General features: G+C 48.6%; 1 protein-coding gene across 10 annotated transcripts in view; it reads right to left on the bottom strand.

Annotated features, from left to right (window-relative positions):
- Positions 1–14,186, bottom strand: part of col7a1l (collagen type VII alpha 1-like) — a 46,483-nt gene that overhangs the window by 2,428 nt on the left and 29,869 nt on the right. For 4 of the 10 annotated variants that reach the window (XM_041072341.2, XM_055511216.1, XM_029162735.3 and 1 more), the window contains 32 exons: positions 13,732–13,776; positions 13,242–13,319; positions 12,837–12,878; positions 12,693–12,737; positions 12,430–12,531; positions 11,884–11,934; positions 10,713–10,766; positions 10,585–10,638; positions 10,404–10,433; positions 9,807–10,307; positions 9,666–9,701; positions 4,864–4,890; positions 4,734–4,793; positions 4,332–4,457; positions 4,191–4,262; positions 4,022–4,057; positions 3,863–3,922; positions 3,723–3,767; positions 3,574–3,609; positions 2,782–2,817; positions 2,650–2,706; positions 2,469–2,540; positions 2,316–2,387; positions 2,187–2,222; positions 1,983–2,063; positions 1,852–1,905; positions 1,705–1,758; positions 1,545–1,607; positions 1,395–1,457; positions 1,164–1,280; positions 177–254; positions 25–78 (listed from right to left, as the gene is read on the bottom strand). In XM_041072341.2, coding sequence (XP_040928275.1) covers positions 25–78; positions 177–254; positions 1,164–1,280; positions 1,395–1,457; positions 1,545–1,607; positions 1,705–1,758; positions 1,852–1,905; positions 1,983–2,063; positions 2,187–2,222; positions 2,316–2,387; positions 2,469–2,540; positions 2,650–2,706; positions 2,782–2,817; positions 3,574–3,609; positions 3,723–3,767; positions 3,863–3,922; positions 4,022–4,057; positions 4,191–4,262; positions 4,332–4,457; positions 4,734–4,793; positions 4,864–4,890; positions 9,666–9,701; positions 9,807–10,307; positions 10,404–10,433; positions 10,585–10,638; positions 10,713–10,766; positions 11,884–11,934; positions 12,430–12,531; positions 12,693–12,737; positions 12,837–12,878; positions 13,242–13,319; positions 13,732–13,776 — 2,337 coding nt within the window. Of the gene's footprint in view, positions 1–24; positions 79–176; positions 255–1,163; positions 1,281–1,394; positions 1,458–1,544; positions 1,608–1,704; positions 1,759–1,851; positions 1,906–1,982; positions 2,064–2,186; positions 2,223–2,315; positions 2,388–2,468; positions 2,541–2,649; positions 2,707–2,781; positions 2,818–3,403; positions 3,524–3,573; positions 3,610–3,722; positions 3,768–3,862; positions 3,923–3,993; positions 4,058–4,190; positions 4,263–4,331; positions 4,458–4,733; positions 4,794–4,863; positions 4,891–9,665; positions 9,702–9,806; positions 10,308–10,403; positions 10,434–10,584; positions 10,639–10,712; positions 10,767–11,883; positions 11,935–12,429; positions 12,532–12,692; positions 12,738–12,836; positions 12,879–13,241; positions 13,320–13,731; positions 13,777–14,186 lie in introns of those variants that run through there. The other 6 variants (XM_041072342.2, XM_041072343.2, XM_041072344.2 and 3 more) reach the window with 6 other exon arrangements.

Raw genomic sequence — 14,186 nt, 5'->3', positions numbered from 1 at the left:
TGTGTGGATTTGGCAATCACTTACTGAGAGTCCAGGCTCTCCCTTCTCCCCTTTGGCTCCTTCAATCCCTACAGAACCCTGTCAGAAAAAGCAAGACGGATCATCAATATTTTGCTTTATTACAATACAGTACGTATATATGACAAACTTTCAGTGTGGTCAAATATGAATCTCACAGTGTCTCCTCTCTGTCCTGGGATCCCAGGTCCTCCCCTTTCACATGGCTTCGATCTGCCTCTTCGGCCCCTCTCTCCCTGTTTCACAAAAAACAGAAGATTCAGCTCACTTCTATGCAGCATGAAAGAAAGAAAGACCAATTAGGTGCATCCTTGAATATCCTCATTAGAGGTTTCCAGACTCTCCTCGTCTTCCCTGTGAGTCTGCTAATTGTAGCTGAAAGAAGCTAATTGACAAAGATATTACTTGAAGGCTGACGATGGAAATAGACCTGTGTGTGTGTGTGTGTGTGTGTGTGTGTGTGTGTGTGTGTGTGTGTGTGTGTGTGTGTGTGTGTGTGTGTGTGTTAATTAAGGACATGTCTCTGCTGTATCCACTGCTGCCACTCTCTCTGAACAAGACTCAGACACGGTGATGACTGTAATTAAGCCCAGCTCATCCTACTGCTCTGTGTTCTGTAACTGTTCCACCACTGGGGCCACATTGGCCACCATTTTCCATGTTCCTCTTTCAGGCCCTGGTACTTCCCTAATGTCTCATACGTCTTTATCTTCATGTGGCTGTCGCTGGGAATTACCGTCTGTGGAAGCAAGGCCCTGTCTTGCCATGGCACTTCCTCTGGTTGGGCTACAATCCCTGCCTGCTGTGTCTGGGTACCCATTTTACTGATGTACTCCTAAATTCTCACCTCCCTCTCCAGCCTCTGGGCATTAGACTTGCTCTCTTTTTATTTTCAAGGGGAAAAGTGAGAAGATTTTTTATATTTTTTGTGGTTCCGTTGTAATGTTGACAACCAGGGGCAACTTAGAGTTCCATGTCTTGCCTAAAGACACTTCATGACATGGCAAGAATTGGTGGGCAGCTGCCCTACCTCGCTAGTAGTTGAGAAGCAGGACAAGTATTTGTACTTGTACACTACAGTAAGGCAATATTGTTGCAACAAAAAATGCATTAGTCAGTCTAATAACAGCGTATCACTGCTGCACCTTAGGCCCTGCATCACCACGGGGACCCAGTGGTCCTGGTGGGCCATCATCGCCGTCCCTCCCTGGGCTCCCTGCTGATCCTTTAAAGCCTGGGAAACCTGTGAAACCCGCTGCACCCTGAATTGAGCACGAATTTTAATAGAGAGCAAACCGATGAAGATTTAAACTTCTTTTAATAAATAAAAAATTTGAAAATGAACAGAGGTGAAATTTATCTGATAATGTATTTACCTTTATTCCCTTCACTCCTGGCTCACCGTTAACACCGTTGATGCCCCCTTCTCCCTTGTCACCCTAACATTTCACACGAGGGAAAATACAAATGAAAAAAAAACAACATTTGCAAAAGAGAAACAGAGTAATTCTCTTTTGAAAGTCTACCTTGCGTCCTGTGAGTCCGTTCAGTCCAGATATACCAGGGGTGCCAGGCGGACCCATGTCTCCCTGTTTTGAACAGACACTGAGTCAAAGTGCAACATACACACAGATCCACATCAAATATAATATCATTGATTGTTCATCTAATAAGAATCGAACAAACCTTATCTCCATTGAGGCCCGGACTCCCAATGCGGCCAGGTAATCCTCTGAAACCCTGAAAACAAGGTTGAAAATAATTTTCACTCGTCGAGAACAAAAGAAAACACATCAATAAGCAAAGAAGATGGAAAAAGCATCAAGCCTCCACCTTCTCCCCCTTCTCCCCCTTGTCTCCTGGCAGGCCTGCCTCCCCTGCATCACCCTGGTTTGCAACAAAATGAAAAATAAAAATGGGATCTTGAATAAAGATCTTTGTTTATATAACGCTTTTCAAGGTACCTGATCTCCCTTCTGGCCTTGCAAGCCCATGTCTCCTTTGTCCCCTTTGGCTCCATCCACACCATGATCACCAATGCGACCCTTAAATCACATCATATACCGCTTATCACTGAGTTCCTAATGCTGATGATGATGTTAATGTGTTCAACCAGTCCTGATGGGATGTGTAGTATAAAATGACTGAATGGTTGTTATTAACTCTACCATAACACCGTTGAGTCCGGGCTCTCCAGCCTCCCCCTGTTTAAAGATTCACCATTTACAGATACAGTAGAATTAAACAGAATGCTGTAGTGGCACTTAGTTGTGCAGTTAATTATATTGAAACATTACTTTCTGTCCTACTGGGCCTCGTGCTCCAAATCGTCCCAGTGCACCTTTAGTACCAGCAGCACCCTTGACACCCTTTTAAAACAGTAGAAGAAGAGAATAATTATTATCCCTTGATCCATGGCAAATGTCACTAAACCTTTCAATTTTTATTACCTTGACTCCAGGTGGACCATCTTCACCCTTCTCTCCTTTATCACCATCAAACCCTGGAGGACCTCGTTCACCCTGAAACAAAATGCTCAATTAATTCTTCGTATGCCTCCTGGATTTGTAAAGGAGTTACTGTAATGCACTGCATGGCACGCTAACGTTATGCAGTATTTTGAGATCTCACCGCTTCGCCCTTGGATCCCTTAAATCCACGTGGTCCTTGAATTTGAAGCACACTCCCCTGTCGAACAAAATTAGACTCAACATAATGTGATAAATGATAAAGTTACTCTTGGTTAACATTCACATTGCCTACCCTTTCTCCTCTGACTCCAGGTAAACCCCGGTCACCCTACAAACAAGCAGGATATTAGGAATGAGCAAAACAATTAGCTGTATTTTTTTAAAACTGTGTTTATTGTTTAGATATTGTTTATCAAATCTTTTTTTTATTTAACTTCTCTTTGACATATTGTCATAAAAATAACAAGACTACAGTTTACTACAGTAATATACAGTACCACATGAATGAGTGTGATATATAAATAAATCACCTCAGCTGTGACGCTTCAATAGAAAAGAAACAAACACATGAAGGCAGCCTGACTGACAGCTGACATCACCCCTGTCAACAAAACCTGGGCCCAGTGACACTTTAAAAAGAATAGGAAATATCCGTCATAGGAATGAAAGGAGCTGCTGCCAGCATCTGAGATTCCAGATGTCACTATTGGCCCCTTCCATCGAGCCCCGCACTGTAGCTGACGTTTGACGCAAACACAACACTGAGTCATGTAAAAGTAAAAGACATACAGTAGAAAACACACTGACAAGGTCACGGAGGTCACTGCCCTTCCAGCATTTGACAGAAATGGGAAGTGTAAATAGTTCAGCACACTTCTGTGATGAATAGGGTCAGAAAACAGCAAGAAGTAAACCTAAGACAGTGTGTAACATGGTTCCTCAGATTGGCTCCAGCATCGGCCCTGAAGACGACACATATTCACAGCGGGTGCAAACATTTATCTTCTACCCTCCCTGCTGTCAACACTGGGATTCTGGGAAGAACACAGAAAAACAGCTGATCCAGAGTTTCTAACTCACTCACCTTTTCACCTTTGCTGCCACGCAAACCTTTTGTACCCTAGTCAAAGAATGAATTAAATACATTCATTAATGTACTAGTCTACAACCAGTTAATAACAATCCAGTAGTCTGTTGTCAAATCTCTTGGTTAAGCATTAAAGCGTTGCTTACTATATGCCCAGGAGCTCCTTTAATACCTGGAGTGCCTTGTTCACCCTGTAGGAAGAACCATGGTTCATCACTTACTACAGTAAAAGTGCTAAAAGTCTTTGGGGTTACTCTGTTATCTGACATGTCCAAGGCGAACTGACCCTTCTGCCTGGGAAGCCAGCCAATCCCTTTGCTCCAGGCTCACCTGGAATCGTGTCTCCCTGGTCAAATTAATTAAGTTTTACTCTGATGAGCAGATGCAAATTACAGCATGTGGCTAATACAAACAAACCATTTAATTATGATGTTAATGTTGGCACCTTATCTCCTTTTACTCCAGAGACTCCAGGAGGACCCTTGATTAGAGATACATAGTGGTAGTAATTCTCAGATATAAAACAATACAAATGTAAGCATTGCTAATCTTATATGATAATAAAACCCTTTACATCACTGTTAAAAGTATTTGGGTTGTTCAAATGCTCTTACTTGAGGTCCTGGTGGTCCTCGAAGCCCAGGAGCTCCAGGGGATCCGTTCTTCCCCCTTTTACCCTGGTCACCCTGCAGCATCAAACAGAGCCTTAACTTTTCTGCATTCACTGTAAAGCGCAGTAATCGCTAATGACGCACCACTCTGCCTGGTTCCCCGGCGTCTCCCGGGGGACCCCTGAGGCCTGACGAGCCCTGGACGCCTGCATTGCCACGAATACCCTGGATGCCCTGCGCACCTGGAGGTCCTGGTTCACCTGGTTCCCCCTTAGGGAGAACAGAGAGAAGGGAGCAGCAGACAGAAAACATTAAAGGTCACCTGTTTCATGTAGTGCTGTTATTCAGCTACACCAATAATTGCTTTCAAATAAAGTCCTCATTTCCTTTATGGAATTAAACACTTGAGCACAGCTTTAAACGAGTTATGGAGTCACTGGGCCAATTAAAACCGCTAAATTAAAACCATGATGAAAACCAGGGTCGATCAAAGTGAGTGTGATGGAAAACAGTGAAAATTAAATGTTCGGTGGGCTCGCTCTTCACCTTGTGTCCTGGAGGACCGGCCTGTCCTTCTGGGCCTCTGTGGCCGATGCCTGGTTCACCCTACGCACAAACAAACCACTGTAACATCGTACACTTCTCTGCAGACAGCGTGCTTATTTTACACTATTACCTTTTGTCCTTTTTCACCAACTTCACCCTAAAATTTCATCAAGCACACGTAAGTTGCAGTGCACAACAAAACACATCTATAAATATAAGCAGGCTCATTATGTCATGTTTCACGCCATGTCCTGTTTGTCATGATTCATGTCATCTGGCACATCCTGTTTTATTTTGTTAACTTCCTGTCACTCTCCGGTTCTCATTACCCACACCTGTTGCCAATCAGTAATTAGTATCAGTATATAGCCTCCACCTCTCACAGACTCCAGTTGCCAGATTGTCGTGTTTCTTCAGCGTTCGTGTTTCTTGAAAGTTCCTAGTTTCGTTCGTGTTTCTTGTGTCTCCGAGTTTCCCGTGTTTCGTGTTCCTGTTTTGCCTCTTGTATCCTGCCTGACCCTGGACTACTACTGACCGTGAGTTTGTCTCATCCCTGCCTGTACTTTTGCTGAGCCTACTTGTGTACGAACCCTGCCTGGACATTGGACTTGAGATTGCCTGCTCCCCTTGTTACTGCTTACCGAACTCTTCCGTGTATGACCTGGACTGCCTGACCCTGCTTTACCTAATAAACCCGTGCTTAACCATAATCCTGCCTCCGTGCTGTGCATGTGGGTCCGCCGCCTGCCCGAGTCCTGACAGAACAATCTGGCCACACTTGGACCCAGCCAGCACTTAGCCTCTGGTCAGGTCAGTGACTGTTTTTTTTTCCCTTGTTTTCGTACGGCGAATATTCTTCTCCCGAGGGAGCATGGAATTCACCTGCGCCGAGCTACCCAGCGACCTACGTGATTATTTCAAGATCCTCGCGGAGGATTACCGACGGGCGATTAACCCGGAGAACCAGCGTAGCGCCGTTGAGGTGGCGATATTGACGCTGGAGGACGATGACAGCGCGTTAGAGCGCCCCAGCGTTCGTCGCCTCTATGAGCGGCTGTGCGCGAGGCACGAGGAGTTAAGCGACGCGCTCCGCACCACGCCAGCGCCGGTCGCACCGCCGATGGTTTCGGTTTCCTCCTCCCAGCCCCGTCGGACCGTCGTGTCTGCACCAACCTGCCCAGCTCCATGGTTGTTCCGCTGGGAGGATTTCCTGCACTCACGCGGTCCCCCGTCCCCAGCTCAGCCGCGCGTTGCCCAGTCCCCAGCTCAGCCGCGCGTTGCCCAGTCCCCAGCTCAGCCGCGCGTTGCCCAGTCCCCAGCTCAGCCGCGCGTTGCCCAGTCCCCAGCTCAGCCGCGCGTTGCCCAGTCCCCAGCTCAGCCGCGCGTTGCCCAGTCCCCAGCTCAGCCGCGCGTTGCCCAGTCCCCAGCTCAGCCGCGCGTTGCCCAGTCCCCAGCTCAGCCGCGCGTTGCCCAGTCCCCAGCTCAGCCGCGCGTTGCCCAGTCCCCAGCTCAGCCGCGCGTTGCCCAGTCCCCAGCTCAGCCGCGCGTTGCCCAGTCCCCAGCTCAGCCGCGCGTTGCCCAGTCCCCAGCTCAGCCGCGCGTTGCCCAGTCCCCAGCTCAGCCGCGCGTTGCCCAGTCCCCAGCTCAGCCGCGCGTTGCCCAGTCCCCAGCTCAGCCGCGCGTTGCCCAGTCCCCAGCTCAGCCGCGCGTTGCCCAGTCCCCAGCTCAGCCGCGCGTTGCCCAGTCCCCAGCTCAGCCGCGCGTTGCCCAGTCCCCAGCCGCTGTTCAGCCTCGCCATGCTCATGCTCTAGTGCAGCCCTGTCATCTCCAGGCCTCAGTCCAGTCGAGCCCCGCTCCAGTCGAGCCCAGTCCGGGCTCTAGCCCCGCTCCAGTCGAGCCCAGTCCGGGCTCTAGCCCCGCTCCAGTCGAGCCCAGTCCGGGCTCTAGCCCCGCTCCAGTCGAGCCCAGTCCGGGCTCTAGCCCCGCTCCAGTCGAGCCCAGTCCGGGCTCTAGCCCCGCTCCAGTCGAGCCCAGTCCAGTCGAGTCACGTTCAGGCTCCCGTTCAGTCCGGTCGCGCTCAGTCCTTGTCCCAGTCAGAGGGCACCGTCCGTCTGACGACTGTTAGTTCCACCCAATCAGGCCCGACGTCTCCTCCGTCGAGCTCGGCAGCTGTAAGCAGTTATGCCGGCTCCGGAGGGGACGCCGTCCCAGTTCCTGTCGGCCATGTTGCGGCCGTTCCTGTCGGCCATGTTGCGGCCGTTCCAGTCCCTGTTCCTGTTCCTGTCGGCCATGTTGAGGCCGTTCCTGTCGGCCAAGTAGAGGTCGTTCCTGTTCCTGTCGGCCAAGAAGAGGTCGTTCCTGTTCCTGTCGGCCAAGTAGAGGTCGTTCCTGTTCCTGTCGGCCAAGTAGAGGTCGTTCCTGTTCCTGTCGGCCAAGTAGAGGTCGTTCCTGTTCCTGTCGGCCAAGTAGAGGTCGTTCCAGTCCCTGTCGGCCATGTTGCGGCCGTTCCAGTCCCTGTCGGCCAAGTTGAGGTCGTTCCAGTTCCTGCTCCTGTCCCTGTCGGCCAAGTAGAGGGCGTTCCAGTTCCTGCTCCTGTCCCTGTCGGCCAAGTAGAGGGCGTTCCCGTCGGCCAAGTAGAGGGCGTTCCCGTCGGCCAAGTAGAGGGCGTTCCCGTCGGCCAAGTAGAGGGCGTTCCCGTCGGCCAAGTAGAGGGCGTTCCCGTCGGCCAAGTAGAGGGCGTTCCCGTCGGCCAAGTAGAGGGCGCCCCAGGCCCCGCTCCTGTCGGCCCTGTAGCGGTCGTTCCAGTCCCTGTCACCCTCGGAGCCGCAGCGCCCGCCGGCCTCCAGGAGGAGGCCGCGCCTGCCGCAGTTCCTGCGCACCTCCAGGAGGGGGTCGCGCCAGCCGCAGTTCCTGCGCACCTCCAGGAGGGGGTCGCGCCAGCCGCAGTTCCGGCGCACCTCCAGGAGGGGGTCGCGCCAGCCGCAGTTCCGGCGCACCTCCAGGAGGGGGTCGCACCAGCCGCAGTTCCGGCGCACCTCCAGGAGGGGGTCGCGCCAGCCGCAGTTCCGGCGCACCTCCAGGAGGGGGTCGCGCCAGCCGCAGTTCCGGCGCACCTCCAGGAGGGAGTCGCGCCAGCCGCAGTTCCGGCGCACCTCCAGGAGGGGGTCGCGCCAGCCGCAGTTCCGGCGGACCTCCAGGAGGGTGTCGTTCCCGTCGCGGCTCCGGCCGCACCTGCATCGGTTCCTGGCGGTCCGGCTCCGGCCGCTCCTGCATCGGTTCCTGGCGGTCCGGCTCCGGCCGCTCCTGCATCGGTTCCTGGCGGTCCGGCTCCGGCCGCTCCTGCATCGGTTCCTGGCGGTCCGGCTCCGGCCGCATCTGCACCCGTGTCTCGTCGCGGTGGTCCAAGGAGGACGCCGCTGGTTCCCGTGTCTCGTCGCGGTGGTCCAAGGAGGACGCCGCTGGTTCCCGTGTCTCGTCGTGGTGGTCCAAGGAGGACGCCGCTGGTTCCCGTGTCTCGTCGCGGTGGTCCAAGGAGGACGCCGCTGGTTCCCGTGTCTCGTCGCGGTGGTCCAAGGAGGACGCCGCTGGTTCCCGTGTCTCGTCGCGGTGGTCCAAGGAGGACGCCGCTGGTTCCCGTGTCTCGTCGCGGTGGTCCAAGGAGGACGCCGCTGGTTCCCGTGTTCTCCTGCGGCGACGACCGCCTCGACTCTTCAGCATCTCGGATCGGCGTCCGCCTGGAGGACGTCGCCATTCGGGGTGGCCCCCGGGGACATCGGCCCAGTTCAAGGGCACTAAGAGTGCCACCCTGGCTCAGCGGCTGCTGAGCAGGATCTCGCCACGCCGTCACCCTCCGTGACGGAATCCCTGGACTTCGTGTTCTTCCCCGTTCGTGGACTTTGTTATATGGACTCTTGCCTTGACCCTCCTCCGGTCCTCCCTCCACCCATCCTGCTCGTGTGCCTTGTGGGGTAGGGGTTCGGTCCCTCCTCCTGGGGCCTCCCTCCGCCCGCCCTGGTTTGGGGGGGGGGCTTCCGTGGGCACCGTGGAAGGCGCCATAGGGGGGGGGGGTACTGTCATGTTTCACGCCATGTCCTGTTTGTCATGATTCATGTCATCTGGCACATCCTGTTTTATTTTGTTAACTTCCTGTCACTCTCCGGTTCTCATTACCCACACCTGTTGCCAATCAGTAATTAGTATCAGTATATAGCCTCCACCTCTCACAGACTCCAGTTGCCAGATTGTCGTGTTTCTTCAGCGTTCGTGTTTCTTGAAAGTTCCTAGTTTCGTTCGTGTTTCTTGTGTCTCCGAGTTTCCCGTGTTTCGTGTTCCTGTTTTGCCTCTTGTATCCTGCCTGACCCTGGACTACTACTGACCGTGAGTTTGTCTCATCCCTGCCTGTACTTTTGCTGAGCCTACTTGTGTACGAACCCTGCCTGGACATTGGACTTGAGATTGCCTGCTCCCCTTGTTACTGCTTACCGAACTCTTCCGTGTATGACCTGGACTGCCTGACTCTGCTTTACCTAATAAACCCGTGCTTAACCATAATCCTGCCTCCGTGCTGTGCATGTGGGTCCGCCGCCTGCCCGAGTCCTGACACATTATTATTAATATCGGCTTCAATCGACTGTCTCCCAGTCAGAAAGAACTCAACCGCTCCTCCCCGAACTCTGACGTCGCTCGCTGATGTAATGTGAGTAGGCAGAGCGAGCCATTAGGCTTTATGAAACGTGGCGACTGCCATTGTTGCTCCATAAGCTCAGAATGATGATGATGATAGTATTAATCAGTTTAATCAGAGGGACGGCAGCAGTGACTCAGTGCATGTTCACGGTGAAAGAATGGGTTTTATATAATACAGTCAGCTCATTTAGAAGAAACGGATCAGACTTGAAATCAATCACTCAGTCATATAGTACGGATAGTCACCTTCGGTCCTGGCTGCCCGTTCTCACCTGGATGTCCCTAATGCAAAACAAAATTGCATAATTACCTGAACATTTATTTCATGTGTTTTAACCTGATATGAGAAAACAAACGTTTAACATTTTCATCACATTAAGTAATTACCTTCAGGAAAAAATATTCTGGAGGGTAAGGGTATGGCTGCCCAGTTTCTTCATCATACTCCACCCTCCTCCTCCTCTCCCATTCTTCCCTCTTTCTCTCTAAGTCTCTGTCCCCCTCCTCTGTCCCCTTCCTCTCCAGCTCCATCTCGGCCTCCTTCTCTCTCTCCAGCTCCTCCCTCTCTCTCTCCATCTCCAACCGTTCCCTCTCCCTCTCCCTCTCCAGCTCCTCCTCCTCTCCTTCCCGCTCTCTGTCAACATCCTCCTCTGTCCCCCAGTCGTTGTCTCCACTCCTCTCTTCCTCCTCATAGACTGGGCCAGGGTCTGTTCCTGTATCTTTGTCTCTCTCATCCCAGTCATCTGTGTTTTTAGTCAGTTCACCTTCTCCACCCTCAATTTCTGTAAGAATTTCTCTATCTGTATTACTGTATCTCCATCTTTCTCTTCCATCTTTCCTCTTTCGCTTGGAATGTTTTAGGACCTCAGGATGTTCATGCTTCTTCCTCTAGAGAAAGTAGTTTTGAAACACAAACTAGTTTGTACCGTTCACACTTTACTATGGATTAATGTTCATTATCTTTTAATTTTACAGACGACTTACATTATAACCTGGAGCTCCAGAGGACGCATGCTGAAATTAAAACGAAGAAGAGTTCTTATACAGTATGTGCTGCCCAATGACCGTGAACGTGCATGATGGTGAATTACAGTATGTGGTACAACTTATATCACATAAATGACGGTTTAATTTTTAGAGAATGGAAATATTGAGAAGAAATTACATTTTGTGTGCCCTTGAATCGATTTCTTGCACCTGCAGCGCCGGGCATGAAAACCTAAAATATATAAATGATCACAGCTGTAACTTCTTATTCTGAACCAGTCTTCTATAAAACCAGGCAACACTTACCATGACATCCGCTTGGTCAGTGCCTCTTTTCACCCTGAACTGAGACCGAGGCACCTGTAAAGTCCTCCAACACTTTAATGAGCAACAAGTAGCAAGCAGCAAGTTATTATTATAGTCGTGATAGAGTGTGATGTTGTGGGCGATGGTGATAAAACCAAGAAAGAAGGACACCAATTTGTTTTAAAGTAGTTTTAGCAATTTTTACTGATACATGCATAAACAAGTCAGACAGAAAAATTTCACCAGTGAAAAGAATCACCTATGATGCCATACTAAATGTCATTTATTGATTTGAGTTAAAGTAAAAAAACATTTTCCATGTTTAATAAATAACGTGCAGTACAATCTCAATAGAAATACGCATTGGCATGATTGGATAAGCTTGTTGTATTTGTTACACAGTAATGAATATTGTAATAAATAAATCTTGAATTGAAGACAGGTTAAGTAAAGCAAAGGCTAAACTGATTGACATTGGGGTCGAGCTTTATCATTCGTGCCTACTTTTGAATCAAACTCCTCTTACAAAAACCCAGTTACAGGTCGACCGCGTTATGACCAAGGCTTTGGGTGAGTGACATCATCGCTGTGTGCGAACGTCCCCCCCGCTCATGAAACGCTGATCAGGTTCAAGGTTCCTCACCAGCGAAACAATTCACACGTTATTCACACTCTTCAGGTATTGTGTACTTTCCTATGAATTCTTAACACGCTATAGTCACGGTCTCTTGGGAATTAAGAGATGTCCTGTTTAAAAAAAATGAGAGAGAGAAAAATATCATATTAAAAGTAACTCTCAGGAGTTTTTTCTGCCAGTAATTCACTAGAGGATAGTCTCATCTTTCTTCTCATTCCATTTCAGGCATTATTTAGAAAAAACATGCTCAAAGCGTGCTGTTTAAAAATTTTGTGCTTTCTCATGCTTTATAATGTCCAAGAGTTATAGGAATTAAGTATTCACTGGTGAAATTTTCAAATGCAGCAGTGAAGAGCATTTGTCCATAATATTGTTAATACTGTGTATAAAAAGTGTAAATGAAAGAGTTTTGTCAAATGTCCATCACATTCAGACCTCGTGTTAAGTCTAAGTATAATTTAGATATTTGCATTCCAGTGCATGCAACACAGATGCTGCAGAAACATCCAGTCACGTCTAAAAGCAACACTCTACCTCGTCTGGTTCCTCTGTTGTGATGGGAGGTGTTGCCAGCGACACTTCATCCTAGTTAAAAGCAGAAAACACAGTGAATTAACATGGTTCCTATACACTCTACTGATATTGTGGAGGAACCAGGGGTCACCTTCTGACCTTGTTCTGCCAGGAACCTGACTATGAAAACACCTATTCAACAACCTATGGCAGGACATGAGTTTGAGACCCAATTAGATCTAAAACCCAACTATGACAGGTGTTCATATTTGTGTATGTTATTTAATACAGTATATGGATGGAGTTTTGGCAGGAAGGATAAAAAATGTTTTTCCTTGCTTGCTTTAAAAAAGCCTCAGGCTGAGAGATAATATTCTATTTAAGTGCACCGTTGGTGACTCATGTTGTAAATCTACTAAGATATGAGCTCTTCTCACTGATTAATGCAAATATTAATTTTATTTATTTTCACTTCTGTATGTAGATGGATAAAGGAAAGGCGGCGTGTAGATATTTATTTTATTTTATGTAGCCGTTTTTAACCAGCTGTTTTGTTGTTCCTTGTACCTTTGCAGGTGCTTCACTTTCTGCGAGTAAAGCCACAGGACGACTGGAGGCTCCTGCTGATGTTTCTCTCTGGATGGGACTGTGTGTGGATACTTCGTCCTCCTAAAGCAGCACACAGGACAAGATGTGCCGCTTTCCTCAGGTACAACAGAGCAGTGACTAACAGAGCTCAGCTGTCTCAGCCGCTCGTCCATCATAGCATAGTTCTGACACAGTAAATGAGTTTTTACTATTCCGTGGGCTACCATATTATTAATGTTCACCTTTTTATCCACGAGACGAAGGGACCCATCTGTTAAGGCTTCAAGCTGCATGACGAAAACAAACGTATTTTACTTGATAAGTGAATCACAACAATTTACCCAATCTCTTGAACAGATGAGAGCATGCAGCGTGAAGCAAATCACCTGTGTGGAGGCTGCGGGGTCGTCTGGGGAGGGTTCCTCCTGCTTTTAAAAAAAGAAACACACGGCTGCTTTTAACAACCGACAGACACTAACGTGGATGATGATGACGCGCAGTGGGCTGTAGTGACAAAGCAATTTATTCTTAATAAGTTATTCAGTAGTGGGTAGTGGGTGTGTCATTAATCAAGTGTTTAGTGTGGGCACAGATATATTTCAGTCCCCTGAGATGCTGCTATTATAAAAGAAAACAGACAATGCTATTATGAGTTTGACAGAGCTGCTAACCAGAAGGCACCCACTTCGACTGCGCTCCAAATTTGTACCAACCTCACGTCACCAATCATCACTTTAAATTGAAGTTTCCCACGGTGCATGAATTAGTCATTCATCGCAGCGGCTGCCTACCTCATACTCATAACTGAGTTCTTCACCGTTATAAAACTCCTCCTCTTCCTCTTCTTCTTGCTTGTCACCTTCACTTGTCTTCACATAAAGGAGAAATGACAATCATTACCGGAATACACTGTTATGGCCAATCGTTTATCATTTGTGTGAGTGGCCGGAAGACAACGGTGTCAATCAATTACTGCACAAAGCAACGCATTCATCAGACTAATCAGACCTGATATCAGTGTAATGACAAGCACATGGGTGTGGAGACAAATGCATGCTTTTGCCTGCAACACAGCGGTTAATATTGATCAGTATATATTTAAAACGACACTACTTTATTATGTCTGTTTAGTACTGAAGCGTTTATTTCTTGCATGTTAGTATTAGCCAGTGTGAGCCTCTGTTTTTAAATTCTGTGCTGTTAGTTTGTTCATTTAATCGGCACAAAAGTAAAGTTTAGTTTAGTCTCCAGGTTTAGTTGGACCCCTTTAAGGACATTTACCAGGCGCTGTCTCTGCCTCTTATGTCGTCCTTTATTTCCTTTGGCCTGGTTAAGATGATCACAGTCAGAGAGAAGAAAAGATAAAGGTTTCTCATGCTTCAGGCGTTGCTGATGATCAAGTATGAAACTATGAGGGGATACTGTAAGTTTAGGGAGATATTCAAGGGGGGAATAAGTAGTTAATGAATATCAATGAATGCAACACCTTCAAACAAAGATGTTGAGGAGCCCTTAGTATTAACATAACCATATAGTACTTATAGTACTCCTACTTGTATTTATAGGACCACGCTGGATGTTTTACATGTTTCAGCACTTTGCTTACAATTGCATTCACTTTACATTACTGAACACACACACACACACACACACACACACACACACACACACACACACACACACACACACACACACACACACACACACACACACACACACACACAGATTTTTATAAA

The sequence above is a fragment of the Betta splendens genome, chromosome 9, assembly GCF_900634795.4.
Source record: "Betta splendens chromosome 9, fBetSpl5.4, whole genome shotgun sequence".
In the NCBI taxonomy this organism is placed as follows: Eukaryota; Metazoa; Chordata; class Actinopteri; order Anabantiformes; family Osphronemidae; genus Betta; species Betta splendens.
This window is presented reverse-complemented; position numbering and strand designations above follow the sequence as displayed.